The 23,667-nt window shown below is 43.4% G+C and overlaps 1 protein-coding gene across 1 annotated transcript in view; it reads left to right on the top strand.

The window, feature by feature from the left end:
* gbe1b (glucan (1,4-alpha-), branching enzyme 1b) overlaps positions 1-23,667 on the top strand; it is a 333,639-nt gene that overhangs the window by 143,571 nt on the left and 166,401 nt on the right. Inside the window, exons 10-11 of the mRNA XM_046296301.1 lie at positions 2,836-2,963; positions 8,260-8,358. Coding sequence (XP_046152257.1) covers positions 2,836-2,963; positions 8,260-8,358 — 227 coding nt within the window. The remainder of the gene's footprint in view (positions 1-2,835; positions 2,964-8,259; positions 8,359-23,667) is intronic.

Below are 23,667 nucleotides of genomic sequence, written 5' to 3' on the forward strand. Positions count from 1 at the left end.
CATTGTCTATGGTAAGGGCTCAGTGTGAGTTATAGTTTACATTGTCTATGTATTCAGTGTGAGTTATAGTTTACATTGTCTATGTATTCAGTGTGGGTTATAGTTATGTATTCAGTGTGAGTTATAGTTTACATTGTCTGTGTATTCAGTGTGGGTTATAGTTTACATTGTCTGTGTATTCAGTGTGGGTTATAGTTTACATTGTCTGTGTATTCAGTGTGGGTTATAGTTTACATTGTCTATGTATTCAGTGTGAGTTATAGTTTACATTGTCTATGTATTCAGTGTACAGAGGTTATAGTTTACATTGTCTGTGTATTCAGTGTAGAGTTTTAGGTTTACATTGTCTATGTATTCAGTGTGGTTATAGTTTACATTGTCTGTGTATTCAGTGTGGGTTATAGTTATGTATTCAGTGTGAGTTATAGTTTACATTGTCAGTGTTATAGTTATGTATTCAGTGTGGGTTATAGTTTACATTGTCTGTGTATTCAGTGTGGGTTATAGTTATGTATTCAGTGTGAGTTATAGTTTACATTGTCTATGTATTCAGTGTGGGTTATAGTTTACATTGTGTATGTATTCAGTGTGGGTTATAGTTTACATTGTCTGTGTATTCAGTGTGGGTTATAGTTATGTATTCAGTGTGGGTTATAGTTTACATTGTCTATGTATTCAGTGTGGGTTATAGTTTACATTGTCTGTGTATTCAGTGTGGGTTATAGTTATGTATTCAGTGTGGGTTATAGTTTACATTGTCTATGTATTCAGTGTGGGTTATAGTTTACATTGTCTGTGTATTCAGTGTGGGTTATAGTTTACATTGTCTATGTATTCAGTGTGGGTTATAGTTTACATTGTCTGTATTCAGTGTGGGTTATAGTTATATATTCAGTGTGGGTTATAGTTATGTATTCAGTGTGGGTTATAGTTATGTATTCAGTGTGGGTTATAGTTTACATTGTATTCAGTGTGGGTTATAGTTGTGTATTCAGTGTGCGTTATAGTTTACATTGTCTGTGTATTCAGTGTGGGTTATAGTTTACATTGTCTGTGTATTCAGTGTGAGTTATGGTTATGTATTCAGTGTGGGTTATAGTTTACATTGTCTATGTATTCAGTGTGAGTTATAGCTATGTATTCAGTGTGGGTTATAGTTTACATTGTCTGTGTATTCAGTGTGGGTTATAGTTGTGTATTCAGTGTGGGTTATAGTTGTGTATTCAGTGTGGGTTATAGTTGTGTATTCAGTGTGGGTTATAGTTGTGTATTCAGTGTGGGTTATAGTTATGTATTCAGTGTGGGTTATAGTTGTGTATTCAGTGTGGGTTATAGTTATATATTCAGTGTGGGTTATAGTTATGTATTCAGTGTGGGTTATAGTTGTGTATTCAGTGTGGGTTATAGTTATATATTCAGTGTGGGTTATAGTTTACATTGTCTATGTATTCAGTGTGGGTTATAGTTTACATTGTCTGTGTATTCAGTGTGGGTTATAGTTTACATTGTCTGTGTATTCAGTGTGAGTTATGGTTATGTATTCAGTGTGGGTTATAGTTTACATTGTCTATGTATTCAGTGTGGGTTATAGTTTACATTGTCTGTGTATTCAGTGTGGGTCATAGTTATGTATTCAGTGTGGGTTATAGTTTACATTGTCTATGTATTCAGTGTGGGTTATAGTTTACATTGTCTGTGTATTCAGTGTGGGTTATGGTTATGTATTCAGTGTGGGTTATAGTTATGTATTCAGTGTGGGTTATAGTTTACATTGTCTGTGTATTCAGTGTGGGTTATGGTTATGTATTCAGTGTGGGTTATAGTTATGTATTCAGTGTGGGTTATAGTTATGTATTCAGTGTGGGTTATAGTTATGTATTCAGTGTGGGTTATAGTTTACATTGTCTGTGTATTCAGTGTGGGTTATGGTTATGTATTCAGTGTGGGTTATAGTTTACATTGTCTGTGTATTCAGTGTGGGTTATAGTTTACATTGTCTGTGTATTCAGTGTGGATTATAGTTATATATGCAGTGTGGGTTATGGTTATGTATTCAGTGTGGGTTATAGTTTACATTGTCTATGTATTCAGTGTGGGTTATAGTTTACATTTTCTGTGTATTCAGTGTGGGTTATAGTTTACATTGTCTGTGTATTCAGTGTGGGTTATATTTTACATTGTCTATGTATTCAGTGTGAGTTATAGTTTACATTGTCTGTGTATTCAGTGTGGGTTATAGTTATGTATTGGTTATGTGTAGTGTGGGTTATGGTTGTGTATTCAGTGTGGGTTATAGTTTACATTGTTTGTGTATTCAGTGTGGGTTATAGTTTACATTGTCTGTGTATTCAGTGTGGGTTATAGTTATGTATTCAGTGTGGGTTATAGTTTACATTGTCTGTGTATTCAGTGTGGGTTATAGTTATGTATTGGTTATGTGTAGTGTGGGTTATTGTTGTATATTGATTACGCATCATTGTGGGTTATGGTTATATATGCAGTGTGGATTATGGTCATAAATTGGTTATGTATTCAGTGTGGGTGTTGTACCTCTGTCCTCAGGCAGTATGTTTTCAGGAGACTACTCCACTGTACTAGCCCTTACTGTACCCCCTAACTCCTACCCCCCTAGCTCCCTAGGTGATAGCCTTGCTCTTTCTCTGTCCTCAGGCAGTATGTTTTCAGGAGACTACTCTGAGTACTAGCCCTTACTGTACCTCTTAACCCCTACACCCTAGCTCCCTAACCCTTACCCCCCTACCCGTTAACCCTTACCCCCTAACTCCTATCCCCCTAGCTCCCTAGGTGATAGCCTTGCTCTTTCTCTGTCCTCAGGCAGTATGTTTTCAGGAGACTACTCGGAGTACTTTGGTCTTCAGGTGGATGAAGATTCCCTGGTCTATCTGATGACAGCTAATCATGTCCTGCACACCCTGTATCCTGACTGCATCACCATCGCAGAGGTAACACTGGTCCTTAGGCACTTCGATATGTACCAAAATGTGTTGATATGTAAAATCAGTATGCTGTCCTGAATGTCATGGCAACAATGGTGAGAGGAATTAGTAGTTTTAAATCACATCTAGATCCGGGTCCAGGCTATAGCTTCAGACCACCCCACAGTGAACAACACTGACTCTGTAGGACTCTACTAAAACAGTACAACACACACTGCAGGAGTCCTGACTCTACATCCAGAACACACACTGCAGGAGTCCTGACTCTACATCCAAAACACACACTGGAGGAGTCCTGACTCTACATCCAAAACACACACTAGAGGAGTCCTGACTCTACATCCAGAACACACACTAGAGGAGTCCTGACTCTACATCCAAAACACACACTAGAGGAGTCCTGACTTTACATCCAAAACACACACTGGAGGAGTCCTGACTCACCTCAGTACCTCCAGGCTCTGATCAGGCCCTACACCCAAACAAGGGCACTGCGTTCATCCACCTCTGGCCTGCTCGCCTCCCTACCACTGAGGAAGTACAGTTCCCGCTCAGCCCAGTCAAAACTGTTCGCTGCTCTGGCCCACCAATGGTGGAACAAACTCCCTCACGACGCCAGGACAACGGAGTCAATCACCACCTTCCGGAGACACCTGAAACCCCACCTCTTTAAGGAATACCTAGGTTAGGATAAAGTAATCCTTCTCACCCCCCCCTTAAAAGATTTAGATGCACTATTGTAAAGTGGCTGTTCCACTGGATGTCATAAGGTGAATGCACCAATTTGTAAGTCGCTCTGGATAAGAGCGTCTGCTAAATGACTTAAATGTAAATGTAAATATCCAGAACACACACTGCAGGAGTCCTGACTCTACATCCAAAACACACACTGCAGGAGTCCTGACTCTACATCCAAAACACACACTACAGGAGTCCTGACTCTACATCCAAAACACACACACTACAGGAGTCCTGACTCTACATCCAAAACACACACTAGAGGTGTCCTGACTCTACATCCAAAACACACCCTGCAGGAGTCCTGACTCTACATCCCAAAACACACACTACAGGAGTCCTGACTCTACATCCAAAACACACACTAGAGGAGTCCTGACTCTACATCCAAAACACACACTAGAGGAGTCCTGACTCTACATCCCAAAACACACCCTGCAGGAGTCCTGACTCTACATCCCAAAACACACCCTGCAGGAGTCCTGACTCTACATCCCAAAACACACCCTGCAGGAGTCCTGACTCTACATCCAAAACACACCCTGCAGGAGTCCTGACTCTACATCCAAAACACACCCTGCAGGAGTCCTGACTCTACATCCAAAACACACACTACAGGAGTCCTGACTCTACATCCAAAACACACACTAGAGGAGTCCTGACTCTACATCCCAAAACACACCCTGCAGGAGTCCTGACTCTACATCCAAAACACACAAACACAATACATTAAATGAGTCGTGGATGACACAACCCCCCCCCCCGCCACCCCCCCTCCCTGGTCATGATTAATTAAAGCACTTATTATTGTCTCACATCTTTGATCATCTCTGTAATTAAGGAATAATGTCGTCAGTAAACGGAAGCCGCTGCTTTGTTTTGGCTCTAATTCATTCAATTAAAGTGTATTTTTCTGTCCGTGTTGTTCCTGGAAGTGTTTTGGGAGTTGTATTAGTCACATGTACAGTGTAGTATAAACCTTCCAACAAAGTGTTGGCAGGTTCCTTCTCCGCAATGCAAGCAGTATATATTGGAGTAGTAGCAGTATATATTGGAGTAGTAGCAGTATATATTGGAGTAGTAGCAGTATATATTGGAGTAGTAGCAGTATGGGTTGGAGTAGTAGCAGTATGGGTTGGAGTAGTAGCAGTATGGGTTGGAGTAGTAGCAGTATGGGTTGGAGTAGTAGCAGTATATATTGGAGTAGTAGCAGTATATATTGGAGTAGTAGCAGTATATATTGGAGTAGTAGCAGTATGGGTTGGAGTAGTAGCAGTATATATTGGAGTAGTAGCAGTATGGGTTGGAGTAGTAGCAGTATATATTGGAGTAGTAGCAGTATATATTGGAGTAGTAGCAGTATATATTGGAGTAGTAGCAGTATGGGTTGGAGTAGTAGCAGTATGGGTTGGAGTAGTAGCAGTATGGGTTGGAGTAGTAGCAGTATATATTGGAGTAGTAGCAGTATATATTGGAGTAGTAGCAGTATATATTGGAGTAGTAGCAGTATATATTGGAGTAGTAGCAGTATATATTGGAGTAGTAGCAGTATGCGTTGGAGTAGTCTCAGTGTGTGTTGGCAGGTTCCTTCTCCGCAATGCAATAACAATTTAGAACTAGTAAAACCAGTTGAATTTAAAACGAATATAAAGTCAAATGCTCAGTATAATATAATAAACATTTTATCATTAGTACAGTACAGGAAGGCAGTAGTCTCAGTATGTGTTGCTCATGGAGTAGTCTCAGTATGCGTTGGAGTAGTATCATGTATGCGTTGGAGTAGTATCTGTATGTGTTGGAGTAGTATCAGTATGCGTTGGAGTAGTATCTGTATGTGTTCCTCATGGAGTAGTCTCAGTATGCGTTGGAGTAGTATCATGTATGTGTTGGAGTAGTATCATGTATGTGTTGGAGTAGTATCAGTATGTGTTGGAGTAGTATCAGTATGTGTTGGAGTAGTATCAGTATGCGTTGGAGTAGTATCTGTATGCGTTCCTCATGGAGTAGTCTCAGTATGCGTTGGAGTAGTATCAGTATGCATTGGAGTAGTATCAGTATGCATTGGAGTAGTATCAGTATGCGTTGGAGTAGTATCAGTATGCGTTGGAGTAGTATCAGTATGCGTTGGAGTAGTATCTGTATGTGTTCCTCATGGAGTAGTCTCAGTATGCGTTGGAGTAGTATCATGTATGTGTTGGAGTAGTATCTGTATGCGTTGGAGTAGTATCAGTATGCATTGGAGTAGTATCAGTATGCATTGGAGTAGTATCAGTATGCATTGGAGTAGTATCAGTATATATTGGAGTAGTAGCAGTATGCGTTGGAGTAGTAGCAGTATGCGTTGGAGTAGTAGCAGTATATATTGGAGTAGTAGCAGTATGCGTTGGAGTAGTCTCAGTGTGTGTTGATCATGGAGTAGTCGCCCTCTGTGTTGGAGTAGTATCAGTATTCATTGGAGTAGTATCAGTATGCGTTGGAGTAGTATCAGTATGCGTTGGAGTAGTATCAGTATGTGTTGGAGTAGTATCAGTATGTGTTGGAGTAGTCTCAGTATGTGTTGGAGTTGTCTCAGTATGTGTTGCTCATGGAGTTGTCTCAGTATGTTTTGCTCTTGGAGTAGTCTCAGTATGTGTTGGAGTAGTCTCAGTATGTGTTGGAGTAGTCTCAGTATGTGTTGGAGTAGTCTCAGTATGTGTTGGAGTAGTCTCAGTATGTGTTGGAGTAGTCTCAGTATGTGTTGGAGTAGTCTCGGTATGTGTTGGGGTAGTCTCGGTATGCGTTGGAGTAGTCTCGGTATGCGTTGGAGTAGTATCGGTATGTGTTGGAGTAGTCTCGGTATGTGTTGGAGTAGTCTCGGTATGTGTTGGAGTAGTCTCGGTATGTGTTGGAGTAGTCTCGGTATGTGTTGGAGTAGTCTCCGTATGTCTTGGAGTAGTCTCCGTATGTGTTGGAGTAGTCTCCGTGTGTCTTGGAGTAGTCTCCGTGTGTCTTGGAGTAGTCTCCGTGTGTCTTGGAGTAGTCTCCGGTGTCGTTGGAGTAGTCTCCGGTGTCTTGGAGTAGTCTCCGTGTGTCTTGGAGTAGTATCCGTGTGTCGTTGGAGTAGTCTCCGTGTGTCTTGGAGTAGTCTCCGTGTGTCTTGGAGTAGTCTCCGTGTGTCTTGGAGTAGTCTCCGTGTGTCGTGGAGTAGTCTCCGTGTGTCGTGGAGTAGTCTCCGTGTGTCTTGGAGTAGTCTCCGTGTGTCTTGGAGTAGTCTCCGTGTGTCTTGGAGTAGTCTCCGTGTGTCGTGGAGTAGTCTCCGTGTGTCTTGGAGTAGTCTCCGTGTGTCGTGGAGTAGTCTCCGTGTGTCGTGGAGTAGTCTCCGTGTGTCGTGGAGTAGTCTCCGTATGTCGTGGAGTAGTCTCAGTAGTGATTTAATCTGTGTCATAGTGCAACTTGTGCGGCTTCAAAAACTGGACAATGTGCTCATCAATGTTTCCCAATGTGGACACACACGCTAGAGTCCTGCATCGGGTCAGATACCTGCGGTCCCCGCGGTTGACCAACAAAAGAATCAGCTGGCGGGCGGAATGAAAACAATCTTTCAACCTGTGGGTCGGCTCAGAATGATGTTATTGCTGGTCGTAAACATTCTACCCCAGGAATTGTGTTTCAAATTCCATACTGACTAAGTGAGTGGTGAGGCAGACATAGCCTAGGCTACCAGCCACGCAACGAGAGAGTGGAGCAGGGAACTGTCCATTCGTAGTCTGTTTGTGTGGTCTGAAACGTCCCTTATTTGTCCGTGCACGTGTCCGTGCACGTGCAGACTCTATGTTCCCTTCCGTCACGGGTACAATTGTTTATTTTTATTTGTTTATTTTATCATTATTTAACCAGGCAAGTCAGTTAAGAACAAATTCTTATTTTCAATGACGGCCTGGGAACAGTGGGTTAACTGCCTGTTCAGGTGGCAGAACGACATATTTGTGCCTTGTCAGCTCGGGGATTTGAACTTGCAACCTTCCGGCTACTAGTCCAACGCTCTAACCACGCTGCCGTCGCCAAGTTTATTTTCCCTGACTCCTAGCTGACGTGAAAAATGGATAAAAGTAACAGGAGAAATCATCACAAAGGTTCAGATGGAAATAGGTGCTGAGAAAGGGAAACACTCGGTTTGGAAGGATTTTGGATTCATTGTAGACAAGGAGGACAACAACCTCCTTGTCCACAATACACATCCTACAAAAGTGCAATATATGTCCTTCTGTAGCTCAGTTTAAGCTGTGTCATAGTGCAGGGTAGTGGGTTCAAAAACTGGAAAATGTATGCACACATGACTGTTTGCCAATGTGGATAAACGCGTCCTGCTAAATGGGTCAGATTTATTTTTATTTATTTATATCCGCACGCACGTTGACCAACAAAAGAATCAGCTGGCACGGAATGAAAACAATCTTTCAACCACGCACACACACACACACAGAATGTATACACACACACACACACACACACACACACACACACACACACACACACACACACACACACACACCTACCTACCTGTTTCTCGTTGTGTCTCCTATAGGACGTATCAGGGATGCCAGCTGTGTGCCGGTCCGTGGCAGAGGGAGGGTTGGGCTTCGACTACCGTCTTGCCATGGCCATTCCAGATAAATGGATCCAGGTGAGAATCTCTCTACTCCCCATCACATCAAATCAAATCAAAAATCAAATTTATTTATATAGCCCTTCGTACATCAGCTGATATCTCAAAGTGCTGTACAGAAACCCAGCCTAAAACCCCAAACAGCAAACAATGCAGGTGTAAAAGCACGGTGGCTAGGAAAAACTCCCTAGAAAGGCCAAAACCTAGGAAGAAACCTAGAGAGGAACCGGGCTATGTGGGGTGGCCAGACCTCTTCTGGCTGTGCCAATGATAATGTATGTAACACACCCTCTTATTTTTGACTGGGATTGAAACCTAGTCTCCTGCCAACCACAAAACTGTCTTTAAAAACCGGGTTTAAACAATAGTTCAGCTCGGACACCTCCAGAGTTTTTCGCCTGCAGTTGATAGCGGTGTGATTCTTCGGAAAGAAATGCATCCGACCAAGTAGTCAGATCGCCCCAAACTCTAATTCGACCGATAAGTGGCGGTACGTTAGTCCCGCAGTAATCAGTCATGTAAACCACCTTGACCACGCTGTGTTATAGCCTAGGCATTATACCTTGTGAACTCGTATCTAATCACTCGAGCATCGTTTTACCCTCTGTTACATTTTACTACCTTGCCTGGTTTGTATTGAACTAATGATGGGTTCTGTATTATGGGTTCAAGCAGTGAAACCATACTATGTGTCTTCTGGTTCATCATTATTGTTACTATACCGGTTGTTCCCGCTGAGGAACATCAACGTGCAAATTCCCGTGAGATGGTAAAACAGAGGAGGTCTCTTCTCACAAGGAACACGTTTGCCTCAAGGACCCTTAATTAAGGTCCGCCATTTTGGGATTTTCCACCATTTTGGGATTTTTTTTGTGAAAAACACTTCGATTACATCTCCGGAACCACTGGGCCGATCTCGATGAACCTTGACCTATGGGATCTATGGATGAAGGTCTCTCAACGCAATACTTTCCAGGCCGGTATGTTAAACAACATGACCGATAGACATTCATGTAGATGTAGTCCGGGACAATAACGCATTTTAAATCAGACACAGATATTAGTCGACAGCTTTAATAATGGAAACAGGAAATACCTGTAATAATTTCATAAATGGAGAGAAAAAAAAAAAAAAAGTTAGACAGATCTTTTTTTTGTGTTGATGAAATTGATAATTTGCAAGAAGTGGCAATAAAAACACCTTTTATGCAGAGATATTGATGCAATAGCCATCATATGAAGTAAACTTGGAGTCATGTGATGATGTGATACGTTGTAGTGGTACTATTATGATGTGGGAAAAGCTTTAAGAGTTTATAGGCAGATACACTATATTTACAAAAGTATGTGGACAACTCTTCAAATGAGTGGATTCTGCCATTTCAGTCGCACCTGTTGTTGACGGGTGTATGAAAATCGCGCAACACAGCCATGCAATCTCCATAGACAAACATTGGCAGTAGAATGGCCTTGAAGAGGTTGATGGACAGTGATGAGCTTCACGGTGATGGACGGTGATGGACAGTGATGAGCTTCACGGTGATGGACGGTGATGGACAGTGATGAGCTTCACGGTGATGGACAGTGATGAGCTTCACGGTGATGGACAGTGATGGACAGTGATGAGCTTCACGGTGATGGACGGTGATGGACAGTGATGAGCTTCTCTGTGATGGATGGTGATGAGCTTCACGGTGATGGATGGTGATGGACGGTGATGGACAGTGATGGACAGTGATGAGCTTCTCTGTGATGGATGGTGATGAGCTTCTCTGTGATGGATGGTGATGAGCTTCACGGTGATGGATGGTGATGGACGGTGATGGACAGTGATGGACAGTGATGAGCTTCTCTGTGATGGATGGTGATGAGCTTCACGGTGATGGATGGTGATGGACGGTGATGGACAGTGATGAGCTTCACGGTGATGGATGGTGATGGACGGTGATGGACAGTGATGAGCTTCACGGTGATGGATGGTGATGGACGGTGATGGACAGTGATGAGCTTCTCTGTGATGGATGGTGATGAGCTTCACGGTGATGGATGGTGATGGACAGTGATGAGCTTCACGGTGATGGATGGTGATGGACAGTGATGAGCTTCACGGTGATGGATGGTGATGGACGGTGATGGACAGTGATGAGCTTCACGGTGATGGATGGTGATGGATGGTGATGGACGGTGATGGACAGTGATGAGCTTCACGGTGATGGATGGTGATGGACGGTGATGGACAGTGATGAGCTTCACGGTGATGGACAGTGATGGACGGTGATGGACAGTGATGAGCTTCACGGTGATGGACAGTGATGAGCTTCACGGTGATGGACGGTGATGGACAGTGATGAGCTTCACGGTGATGGATGGTGATGGACGGTGATGGACAGTGATGAGCTTCACGGTGATGGATGGTGATGGATGGTGATGGACAGTGATGAGCTTCACGGTGATGGATGGTGATGGACGGTGATGGACAGTGATGAGCTTCACGGTGATGGACGGTGATGGACAGTGATGAGCTTCACGGTGATGGACAGTGATGAGCTTCACGGTGATGGACAGTGATGAGCTTCACGGTGATGGACGGTGATGGACAGTGATGAGCTTCACGGTGATGGACGGTGATGAGCTTCACGGTGATGGATGGTGATGGACAGTGATGAGCTTCACGGTGATGGACGGTGATGGACAGTGATGAGCTTCACGGTGATGGACGGTGATGAGCTTCACAGTGATGGACAGTGATGAGCTTCACGGTGATGGATGGTGATGGACGGTGATGGACAGTGATGAGCTTCACGGTGATGGACAGTGATGAGCTTCACGGTGATGGATGGTGATGGACGGTGATGGACAGTGATGAGCTTCACGGTGATGGATGGTGATGGACGGTGATGGACAGTGATGAGCTTCACGGTGATGGACAGTGATGAGCTTCACGGTGATGGACGGTGATGGACAGTGATGAGCTTCACGGTGATGGACGGTGATGGACAGTGATGAGCTTCTCTGTGATGGATGGTGATGAGCTTCACGGTGATGGATGGTGATGGAGCTGAACGGTGATGGATGGTGATGGACTTCTCTGTGATGGATGGTAATGAGCTTCACGGTGATGGATGGTGATGGACGGTGATGGACAGTGATGGACAGTGATGAGCTTCACGGTGATGGATGGTGATGGACTCTGTGATGGATGGTGATGAGCTTCTCTGTGATGGATGGTGATGAGCTTCACGGTGATGGATGGTGATGGACAGTGATGAGCTTCACGGTGATGGATGGTGATGGACGGTGATGGACAGTGATGAGCTTCATGGTGATGGATGGTGATGGACGGTGATGGACAGTGATGAGATTCACGGTGATGGATGGTGATGGATGGTGATGGACGGTGATGGACAGTGATGAGCTTCACGGTGATGGATGGTGATGGACGGTGATGGACAGTGATGAGCTTCACGGTGATGGATGGTGATGGACAGTGATGAGCTTCACGGTGATGGACAGTGATGAGCTTCACGGTGATGGACAGTGATGAGCTTCACGGTGATGGACAGTGATGAGCTTCACGGTGATGGACAGTGATGAGCTTCACGGTGATGGATGGTGATGGACGGTGATGGACAGTGATGAGCTTCACGGTGATGGACAGTGATGAGCTTCACGGTGATGGATGGTGATGGACGGTGATGGACAGTGATGAGCTTCACGGTGATGGATGGTGATGGACGGTGATGGACAGTGATGAGCTTCACGGTGATGGACGGTGATGGACAGTGATGAGCTTCACGGTGATGGACAGTGATGAGCTTCACGGTGATGGACAGTGATGAGCTTCACGGTGATGGACGGTGATGGACAGTGATGAGCTTCACGGTGATGGACGGTGATGAGCTTCACGGTGATGGATGGTGATGGACAGTGATGAGCTTCACGGTGATGGACGGTGATGGACAGTGATGAGCTTCACGGTGATGGACGGTGATGAGCTTCACGGTGATGGACAGTGATGAGCTTCACGGTGATGGATGGTGATGGACGGTGATGGACAGTGATGAGCTTCACGGTGATGGACAGTGATGAGCTTCACGGTGATGGATGGTGATGGACGGTGATGGACAGTGATGAGCTTCACGGTGATGGATGGTGATGGACAGTGATGAGCTTCACGGTGATGGACGGTGATGGACAGTGATGAGCTTCACGGTGATGGACAGTGATGAGCTTCACGGTGATGGACGGTGATGGACAGTGATGAGCTTCACGGTGATGGACGGTGATGAGCTTCACGGTGATGGATGGTGATGGACAGTGATGAGCTTCACGGTGATGGACGGTGATGGACAGTGATGAGCTTCACGGTGATGGACGGTGATGAGCTTCACGGTGATGGACAGTGATGAGCTTCACGGTGATGGACGGTGATGAGCTTCACGGTGATGGATGGTGATGGACAGTGATGAGCTTCTCGGTGATGGACGGTGATGAGCTTCACGGTGATGGCCGGTGATGACCTTCATGATGATGAGCTTGGTATTATGGTATTATCTAAATTCTGTTGAAATGATGATCGATGCTTTAGCTGCCAATTATAAAAGACTTATTCAATTAATCTTATCTATATCCTATCATATAACCCACCCTGCCCACTTTATCAGTGAACTATTGTCTAGAGATCATAAGTCAATAGCAGATGGGGAAGTTTGTGATTTATCACAACAGTTTTTGTGACAAAACCATCCACAGAGTTGAAAATACGACGGAAACACATTTAACTTGTGTTTTTTTTATTCGGTACAGGAGAACCGAAACCACTAAAGTGTTTTATATGTGCCCTATGTCACCACACAAAGCCTTTTATCTGCAACAAGTCTGTTTGATGGAAGCACATCTACTCTTTATATAGTGCACAACTGTTGACAATAGGCCCGGGTAGTAGTCCACCTTTAAGAGAATATGGTTCAATGGAGTCAACGTCCTCTGTATCTTAAATAAAACAAATATATATATATCACTCTGTTTTCAAACAAACAAGTCAACAGCTGCTGAAGAAATAAACATGTTGAGAAATCAATTTGGCAAATTCACACACAACATGCAACAATTTGTTTATAGAAGGAAACCAGTCAATTGAAATAAATAAAATCATTATCTAGATTTTACATGACTGTGCAGGGGCGTAGCCAGGTCCACCCACTGGGGAGTCAAGCCCACCCAATCAGAAATAAGGGCTTTATTACAGACTGAAATAGAAATATATCTCAGAACCCCTTCTCCTCAGACGATCCCGCAGGTGTTGAAGCGTCCAGGGCTGGCATGGTTACACGTGGACTGCGGTTGTGTGGCTGGTTGGAAGTACTGCCAAATTCTCTAAAATGAATTGGGGGGAGCTAATGGTAGAGAAATTAACATTTAATGTTTTGTCAACAGCTCCGTTGGACATTCCTGCAGTCAGCATGCAAATTGCACACTCCCTCAACTTGAGACATCTGTGGCATTTAGAGTGGCCTTTTATTGTCCCCAGCACAAGGTTCACCTGTGTAATGATCATGCTGTTTAATCGGCTTCTTGATATGCCACATCTGTCAATCTTTTTGTGCATATGAAACATTTCTGGGATCTTTTATTCCAGCTCATGAAAAATGGGATCAACGTTTTTATATTTTTGTTCAGAAAATGTTTTCAGAGCGAGAGCTGAGCATTTGTAAAGTAAAATAAAAAGTTTGTCCATAAGGTGTCCAAGGATGAAGGATCAAAGGATTAAAGGAAGTAGAAGGTGAGGAAATTATTTTACATTTTTTATTAATTCATACTAATTTCCAAAATGGACTGAGACATTTGTGAGTCACTAAACCATTGTAATTCCGCGTATGTACAGCTTTCATGCTGTGAAAGTTAATGAATGAATCAAGTAGGATATAGAAAGTGTATGGGGCTTTCCTCTCAGTGTGTGATAAGTGAAGGTGGTTATTATTGAGATGAGAGCAGAGATACATTACTGTGTGTCCTGCGAGCTTTGAATGTTACATTAATGAAGGTCTTTGAGCGTCTCAGTCAGGGTGCTTTATTTTCTACCATTGCGCATAATTGCACTCCAGTAGGGGAGGGAGGGAGGGAGAGAGGGAGGGAGGGATTGCGATTTTTTGTAAGTCTTTGTGTTCCAAATGACACACTCTTCCTTATATAAAGTGCACTACTTTTTGACCAGAGCGCATAGAGCCCTGGTAAACAGTAGTGTACTGTGTAGGAAAAAGTTTGCAATTAGGAATGCACAACAAGCATTTCGCTACACTCAAAAAAAATCTGCTTACCGTGTGTATGTGACAAATACAATTAGATGTTTTAAAATGTGTAATTATGAAAACTGTCAAAGCAGTGTGACTGTAAATGAAAGGCACAGGTTCCCTCAGAATAAAGGTACAGGTTCCCTCAGGTGAAATTTACAGGTTCCCTCAGGTGAAAGGTACAGGTTCCCTCAGGTGAAAGGTACAGGTTCCCTCAGGTGAAAGGTACAGGTTCCCTCAGGTGAAATTTACAGGTTCCCTCAGAATAAAGGTACAGGTTCCCTCAGGTGAAATTTACAGGTTCCCTCAGATGAAAGGTACAGGTTCCCTCAGATGAAAGGTACAGGTTCCCTCAGGTGAAAGGTGCAGGTTCCCTCAGGTGAAAGGTGCAGGTTCCCTCAGGTGAAAGGTACAGGTTCCCTCAGGTGAAAGGTACAGGTTCCCTCAGGTGAAAGGCACAGGTTCACTCAGGTGAAAGGTACAGGTTCCCTCAGGTGAAAGGCACAGGTTCCCTCAGGTGAAAGGTACAGGTTCCCTCAGAATAAAGGCACAGGTTCCCTCAGAATAAAGGCACAGGTTCCCTCAGAATAAAGGCACAGGTTCCCTCAGGTGAAAGGTACAGGTTCCCTCAGGTGAAAGGTACAGGTTCCCTCAGGTGAAAGGTACAGGTTCCCTCAGGTGAAAGGTACAGGTTCCCTCAGGTGAAAGGTACAGGTTCCCTCAGGTGAAATTTACAGGTTCCCTCAGGTGAAAGGTACAGGTTCCCTCAGGTGAAAGGTACAGGTTCCCTCAGGTGAAAGGTACAGGTTCCCTCAGGTGAAAGGTACAGGTTCCCTCAGGTGAAAGGTACAGGTTCCCTCAGGTGAAATTTACAGGTTCCCTCAGAATAAAGGTACAGGTTCCCTCAGGTGAAATTTACAGGTTCCCTCAGATGAAAGGTACAGGTTCCCTCAGATGAAAGGTACAGGTTCCCTCAGATGAAAGGTACAGGTTCCCTCAGGTGAAAGGTGCAGGTTCCCTCAGGTGAAAGGTGCAGGTTCCCTCAGGTGAAAGGTACAGGTTCCCTCAGGTGAAAGGTACAGGTTCCCTCAGGTGAAAGGCACAGGTTCACTCAGGTGAAAGGTACAGGTTCCCTCAGGTGAAAGGCACAGGTTCCCTCAGGTGAAAGGTACAGGTTCCCTCAGAATAAAGGCACAGGTTCCCTCAGAATAAAGGCACAGGTTCCCTCAGGTGAAAGGTACAGGTTCCCTCAGGTGAAAGGCACAGGTTCACTCAGGTGAAAGGCACAGGTTCCCTCAGGTGAAAGGTACAGGTTCCCTCCGGTGAAATTTACAGGTTCCCTCAGGTGAAAGGCACAGCTTCCCTCAGGTGAAAGGTACAGGTTCCCTCAGGTGAAAGGTACAGGTTCCCTCAGGTGAAAGGTACAGGTTCCCTCAGGTGAAAGGTACAGGTTCCCTCAGGTGAAATTTACAGGTTCCCTCAGGTGAAATTTACAGGTTCCCTCAGAATAAAGGTACAGGTTCCCTCAGGTGAAATTTACAGGTTCCCTCAGAATAAAGGTACAGGTTCCCTCAGGTGAAATTTACAGGTTCCCTCAGATGAAAGGTACAGGTTCCCTCAGGTGAAAGGTGCAGGTTCCCTCAGGTGAAAGGTGCAGGTTCCCTCAGGTGAAAGGTACAGGTTCCCTCAGGTGAAAGGTACAGGTTCCCTCAGGTGAAAGGTACAGGTTCCCTCAGGTGAAAGGCACAGGTTCACTCAGGTGAAAGGTACAGGTTCCCTCAGGTGAAAGGCACAGGTTCCCTCAGGTGAAAGGTACAGGTTCCCTCAGAATAAAGGCACAGGTTCCCTCAGAATAAAGGCACAGGTTCCCTCAGGTGAAAGGCACAGTTTCACTCAGGTGAAAGGTACAGGTTCCCTCAGGTGAAAGGTACAGGTTCCCTCAGGTGAAAGGTACAGGTTCCCTCAGGTGAAAGGTACAGGTTCCCTCAGAATAAAGGCACAGGTTCCCTCAGGTGAAAGGTACAGGTTCCCTCAGGTGAAAGGTACAGGTTCCCTCAGGTGAAAGGTACAGGTTCCCTCAGAATAAAGGCACAGGTTCCCTCAGGTGAAAGGCACAGTTTCACTCAGGTGAAAGGTACAGTTTCCCTCAGGTGAAAGGTACAGGTTCCCTCAGGTGAAAGGTACAGGTTCCCTCAGGTGAAAGGTACAGGTTCCCTCAGAATAAAGGCACAGGTTCCCTCAGGTGAAAGGTACAGGTTCCCTCAGGTGAAAGGTACAGGTTCCCTCAGGTGAAAGGTACAGGTTCCCTCAGGTGAAAGGTACAGGTTCCCTCAGAATAAAGGCACAGGTTCCCTCAGATCAGCGTGGGCGAACATGAGTCTTACAGGACCTTACCTAAAGTTTGGCTCGTGCTACGGAGTTATTATTCAGGATCTACACTACCGTTTGTCATGCATTCTTAATAAAGTGGAGGTCAATTCAACTGAGACACATTATGTTTCTGCCTATATAACTTTAAAAACACCTTGTCCTCTTCCTGACAGACAATATAGTGCACTACTAGGGCTCCAGTATAGCACAATACTGGGAAAAACACTAAAGGACCAGGATTCAATTCATTCTGCATGGTATCTGGTTCTAGAAGCATGATTTCTGGTTCTAGAAGCATGATTTCTGGTTCTAGATGGTTCTAGAAGTTCAGAAAACAAGTGGAGTAGTTAACATACACATTTGATATCTCATTCTCTCTCTTTCTCTTCCCCCACGTATGAAAAACTAAAACTAAAATGAAACTATCTTTGAATCCCAAATAAAATAATAAACATTATGAATTATGTTGATTTTCAGTTTTTTGTTTTCTAAACTTTGGGCAAAAATGTGATGAGGTTTTCAACCTAGTCTAGACAGACATCATGATCTACCTAGTCTAGACAGACATCACCATCATTATCTACCTAGTCTAGACAGACATCACCATCACAATCTACCTAGTCTAGACAGACATCACCATCACGATCTAACTAGTCTAGACAGACATCACGATCTACCTAGTCGAGACAGACATCACTATCTAACTAGTCTAGACAGACATCACCATCACGATCTAACTAGTCTAGACAGACATCACCATCACGATCTACCTAGTCTAGACAGACATCACCATCACGATCTACCTGGTCTAGACAGACATCGCCATCACTATCTAACTAGTCTAGACAGACATCACCATCATAATCTACCTAGTCTAGACAGACATCACCATCACTATCTAACTAGTCTAGACAGACATCACCATCACGATCTACCTAGTCTAGACAGACATCACCATCACCATCTAACTAGTCTAGACAGACATCACCATCACTATCTAACTAGTCTAAACAGACATCACCATCACTATCTAACTAGTCTAAACAGACATCACCATCGCTATCTAACTAGTCTAGACAGACATCACCATCTACCTAGTCTAGACAGACATCACCATCACTATCTAACTAGTCTAGACAGACATCACCATCTAACTAGTCTAGACAGACATCACGATCTCCCTAGTCTAGACAGACATCATGATCTAACTAGTCTAGACAGACATCACCATCACGATCTAACTAGTCTAGACAGACATCACGATCTAACTAGTCTAGACAGACATCACGATCTACCTAGTCTAGACAGACATCACTATCTACCTAGTCTAGACAGACATCACTATCTAACTAGTCTAGACAGACACCACTATCTACCTAGTCTAGACAGACATCACTATCTACCTAGTCTAGACAGACATCACTATCTACCTAGTCTAGACAGACATCACCATCACTATCTAACTAGTCTAGACAGACATCACCATCACCATTTAACTAGTCTAGACAGACATCACCATCTAACTAGTCTAGACAGACATCACCATCACGATCTAACTAGTCTAGACAGACATCACTATCTAACTAGTCTAGACAGACATCACTATCTAACTAGTCTAGACAGACATCACCATCTACCTAGTCTAGACAGACATCACCATCACGATCTAACTAGTCTAGACAGACATCACCATCACCATCTAACTAGTCTAGACAGACATCATGATCTAACTAGTCTAGACAGACATCACCATCACGATCTACCTAGTCTAGACAGACATCACGATCTAACTAGTCTAGACAGACATCACCATCACGATCTAACTAGTCTAGACAGACATCACCATCACCATCTAACTAGTCTAGACAGACATCACGATCTAACTAGTCTAGACAGACATCACGATCTAACTAGTCTAGACAGACATCATGATCTAACTAGTCTAGACAGACATCACTATCTAACTAGTCTAGACAGACATCACTATCTAACTAGTCTAGACAGACATCACTATCTAACTAGTCTAGACAGACATCACTATCTAACTAGTCTAGACAGACATCACTATCTAACTAGTCTAGACAGACATCACCATCTACCTAGTCTAGACAGACATCACCATCACTATCTAACTAGTCTAGACAGACATCACCATCACTATCTAACTAGTCTAGACAGACATCACGATCTACCTAGTCTAGACAGACATCACGATCTACCTAGTCTAGACAGACATCACCATCACCATCTAACTAGTCTAGACAGACATCACCATCACAATCAAACTAGTCTAGACAGACATCACGATCTACCTAGTCTAGACAGACATCACGATCTACCTAGTCTAGACAGACATCACGATCTACCTAGTCTAGACAGACATCACTATCTACCTAGTCTAGACAGACATCACTATCTACCTAGTCTAGACAGACATCACTATCTACCTAGTCTAGACAGACATCACTATCTAACTAGTCTAGACAGACACCACTATCTACCTAGTCTAGACAGACATCACTATCTACCTAGTCTAGACAGACATCACTATCTACCTAGTCTAGACAGACATCACCATCACTATCTAACTAGTCTAGACAGACATCACCATCACCATTTAACTAGTCTAGACAGACATCACCATCTAACTAGTCTAGACAGACATCACCATCACGATCTAACTAGTCTAGACAGACATCACTATCTAACTAGTCTAGACAGACATCACTATCTAACTAGTCTAGACAGACATCACCATCTACCTAGTCTAGACAGACATCACCATCACGATCTAACTAGTCTAGACAGACATCATGATCTAACTAGTCTAGACAGACATCACCATCACGATCTACCTAGTCTAGACAGACATCACGATCTAACTAGTCTAGACAGACATCACCATCACGATCTAACTAGTCTAGACAGACATCACCATCACCATCTAACTAGTCTAGACAGACATCACGATCTAACTAGTCTAGACAGACATCATGATCTAACTAGTCTAGACAGACATCACTATCTAACTAGTCTAGACAGACATCACTATCTAACTAGTCTAGACAGACATCACTATCTAACTAGTCTAGACAGACATCACTATCTAACTAGTCTAGACAGACATCACCATCTACCTAGTCTAGACAGACATCACCATCACTATCTAACTAGTCTAGACAGACATCACCATCACTATCTAACTAGTCTAGACAGACATCACGATCTACCTAGTCTAGACAGACATCACGATCTACCTAGTCTAGACAGACATCACCATCACCATCTAACTAGTCTAGACAGACATCACCATCACAATCAAACTAGTCTAGACAGACATCACGATCTACCTAGTCTAGACAGACATCACGATCTACCTAGTCTAGACAGACATCACGATCTACCTAGTCTAGACAGACATCACGATCTACCTAGTCTAGACAGACATCACGATCTAACTAGTCTAGACAGACATCACCATCTAACTAGTCTAGACAGACATCACCATCTACCTAGTCTAGACAGACATCACCATCACTATCTAACTAGTCTAGACAGACATCATGATCTAACTAGTCTAGACAGACATCACCATCACTATCTAACTAGTCTAGACAGACATCACCATCACCATCGAACTAGTCTAGACAGACATCACCATCACGATCTAACTAGTCTAGACAGACATCACGATCTAACTAGTCTAGACAGACATCACCATCACGATCTAACTAGTCTAGACAGACATCACTATCTAACTAGTCTAGACAGACATCACTATCTAACTAGTCTAGACAGACATCACTATCTAACTAGTCTAGACAGACATCACTATCTAACTAGTCTAGACAGACATCACCATCTAACTAGTCTAGACAGACATCACCATCTACCTAGTCTAGACAGACATCACCATCACTATCTAACTAGTCTAGACAGACATCATGATCTAACTAGTCTAGACAGACATCACCATCACTATCTAACTAGTCTAGACAGACATCACCATCACCATCGAACTAGTCTAGACAGACATCACCATCACGATCTAACTAGTCTAGACAGACATCACGATCTAACTAGTCTAGACAGACATCACCATCACGATCTAACTAGTCTAGACAGACATCACTATCTAACTAGTCTAGACAGACATCACTATCTAACTAGTCTAGACAGACATCACTATCTAACTAGTCTAGACAGACATCACTATCTAACTAGTCTAGACAGACATCACGATCTACCTAGTCTAGACAGACATCACTATCTAACTAGTCTAGACAGACATCACTATCTAACTAGTCTAGACAGACATCACTATCTAACTAGTCTAGACAGACATCACTATCTAACTAGTCTAGACAGACATCACCATCTAACTAGTCTAGACAGACATCACCATCTACCTAGTCTAGACGGACATCACCATCACTATCTAACTAGTCTAGACAGACATCACCATCACCATCTAACTAGTCTAGACAGACATCATGATCTAACTAGTCTAGACAGACATCACCATCTAACTAGTCTAGACAGACATCACGATCTACCTAGTCTAGACAGACATCACGATCTACCTAGTCTAGACAGACAGACATCCCACAATGCCTTCTACTGGTTCATCACAGGAATAATTCCCCGGAACACAAGGTAGTAGGAACATATCGCCAGAGAGTTTCTAAACTACTAAAACATGTTTGGCATTGCCATTCATGCTAATACAGAGGAAAGAGAAAGTACGTGAACCGTTTGGAATGACCTGGATTTCTGCATAAACTGGTCATACAATTGGATCTGCTCTTCGTCTAAATCACAACAGACAACCACAGTCTGCTTAAACTAATAACATACAAATTATTTTATTTGTCTTGTCTATATTGAATACATAATTTAAACATTCACAGCGTAGGTTGGAAAAAGTATGTGAACCCCCCCCCCTTAGGCTAATGACTAAATATTCTGTGGACAGATGAAACTACAGTGGAGTTGTTTGGAAGGAACACACAACACTATGTGTGGAGAAAAAGGCACAGCACACCAACATCAAAACCTCATCCCAACTGTAAAGTCTGGTGGAGGGAGCATCATGGTTTGGGGCTGCTTTACTGACTCAGGGCCTGGACACCTCCCAACTGTAAAGTCTGGTGGAGGGAGCATCATGGTTTGGGGCTGCTTTGCTGCCTCAGGGCCTGGACAGCTTGCTATCATCAACAGGAAAATGAATTCACAAGTTTATCAAGACATTTTGCAGGAGAATGTCAGACTATCTGTCCGCCAATTGAAGCTCAACAGAAGTTGGGTGATGCAACAGGACAACATCCCAAAACACAGAAGTAAATCAACAACAGAATGGCTTCAACAGAAGACAATACACCTTCTGGAGTGGCCCAGTCAGAGTCCTGACCTTCTTGAGTGGCCCAGTCAGAGTCCTGACCTTCTGGAGTGGCCCATTCAGAGTCCTGACCTTCTGGAGTGGCCCAGTCAGAGTCCTGACCTTCTGGAGTGGCCCAGTCAGAGTCCTGACCTTCTGGAGTGGCCCAGTCAGAGTCCTGACCTCAACCCCATTGAGAAGCTGTGGTATGACCTCGAGAAAGCAGTGCACACCAGACATCCCAAGAATTTTGCTGAACTGAAACAGTTTGGTAAAGAGAAACGGTCCAAAATTCCTCCTGACCGTTGTGCCGGTCTGATCCGCAACTACAGAAAATGTTTGGTTATTGCTGCCAGACGAGGGTCAACCAGTTGTTAAGGGTTCACATACTTTTCCCACCCTGCTCTGTGAATGTTTACACGGTGTGTTCAATAAAGATACGAAAACGTATAATTGTTTGTGTGTTATTAGTTTAAGCAGTCTGTGTTCGTCTATTGTTGTGACCTAGATGACCTAAATTGTATGACCAATCAATGCAGAAGACAAAAGCTGAAGAACATTACGCACGTCCAGGTTCCTTCCTCCGATGCTGGAGTTCTAGGCAAAACTCATGTTGCCAGGTGATAATTATGAACAACTTTTCAACCCTGTAGGTCTTCATCAGAGATCCATATCCCAGGTGGGGGGTGGAAGGTCTTATATATATAGATATATAGATATAGATATATAGATATATAGATAGATATAGATATATAGATAGATAGATATAGATATATAGATATATAGATAGATATAGATATATAGATAGATAGATATATAGATATAGATATATAGATATGTAGATATAGATATATAGATATGTAGATAGATATAGATATATAGATATAGATATATAGATAGCTAGATATAGATATAGATATATACATGAGCAGTACTCAGTGAAATCACTTCCTGAAACAGGAGGTCATTTTTGTACAGGGAATGTGACAGTAATATACATACAATATTCAATTTAAAAAAAAAATATATATATATATTTTAGACATATTGAAATTATGAAAACTGTTTCAAGTCAAACTCCTCGTTAAGGCCAAGAGGAGACGGTGTGTTCAGCCTGTGGATCCATAAAGATCCCCTTTGAATGAACCCTCCCCTGCGTGACATCTTGACCATTTCTATTCCAATGTATCTCCAGAGAACTAATAGAATGTCCAGCTCGTACAAAATGAGCAGCAACCAGATGTTTTTGTCTCACCTGTCTGTATGTTGTAGCTGTGCTCACTGATCCGT

Source organism: Oncorhynchus gorbuscha, linkage group LG13 (genome assembly GCF_021184085.1).
Source record: "Oncorhynchus gorbuscha isolate QuinsamMale2020 ecotype Even-year linkage group LG13, OgorEven_v1.0, whole genome shotgun sequence".
NCBI lineage: Eukaryota > Metazoa > Chordata > Actinopteri > Salmoniformes > Salmonidae > Oncorhynchus > Oncorhynchus gorbuscha.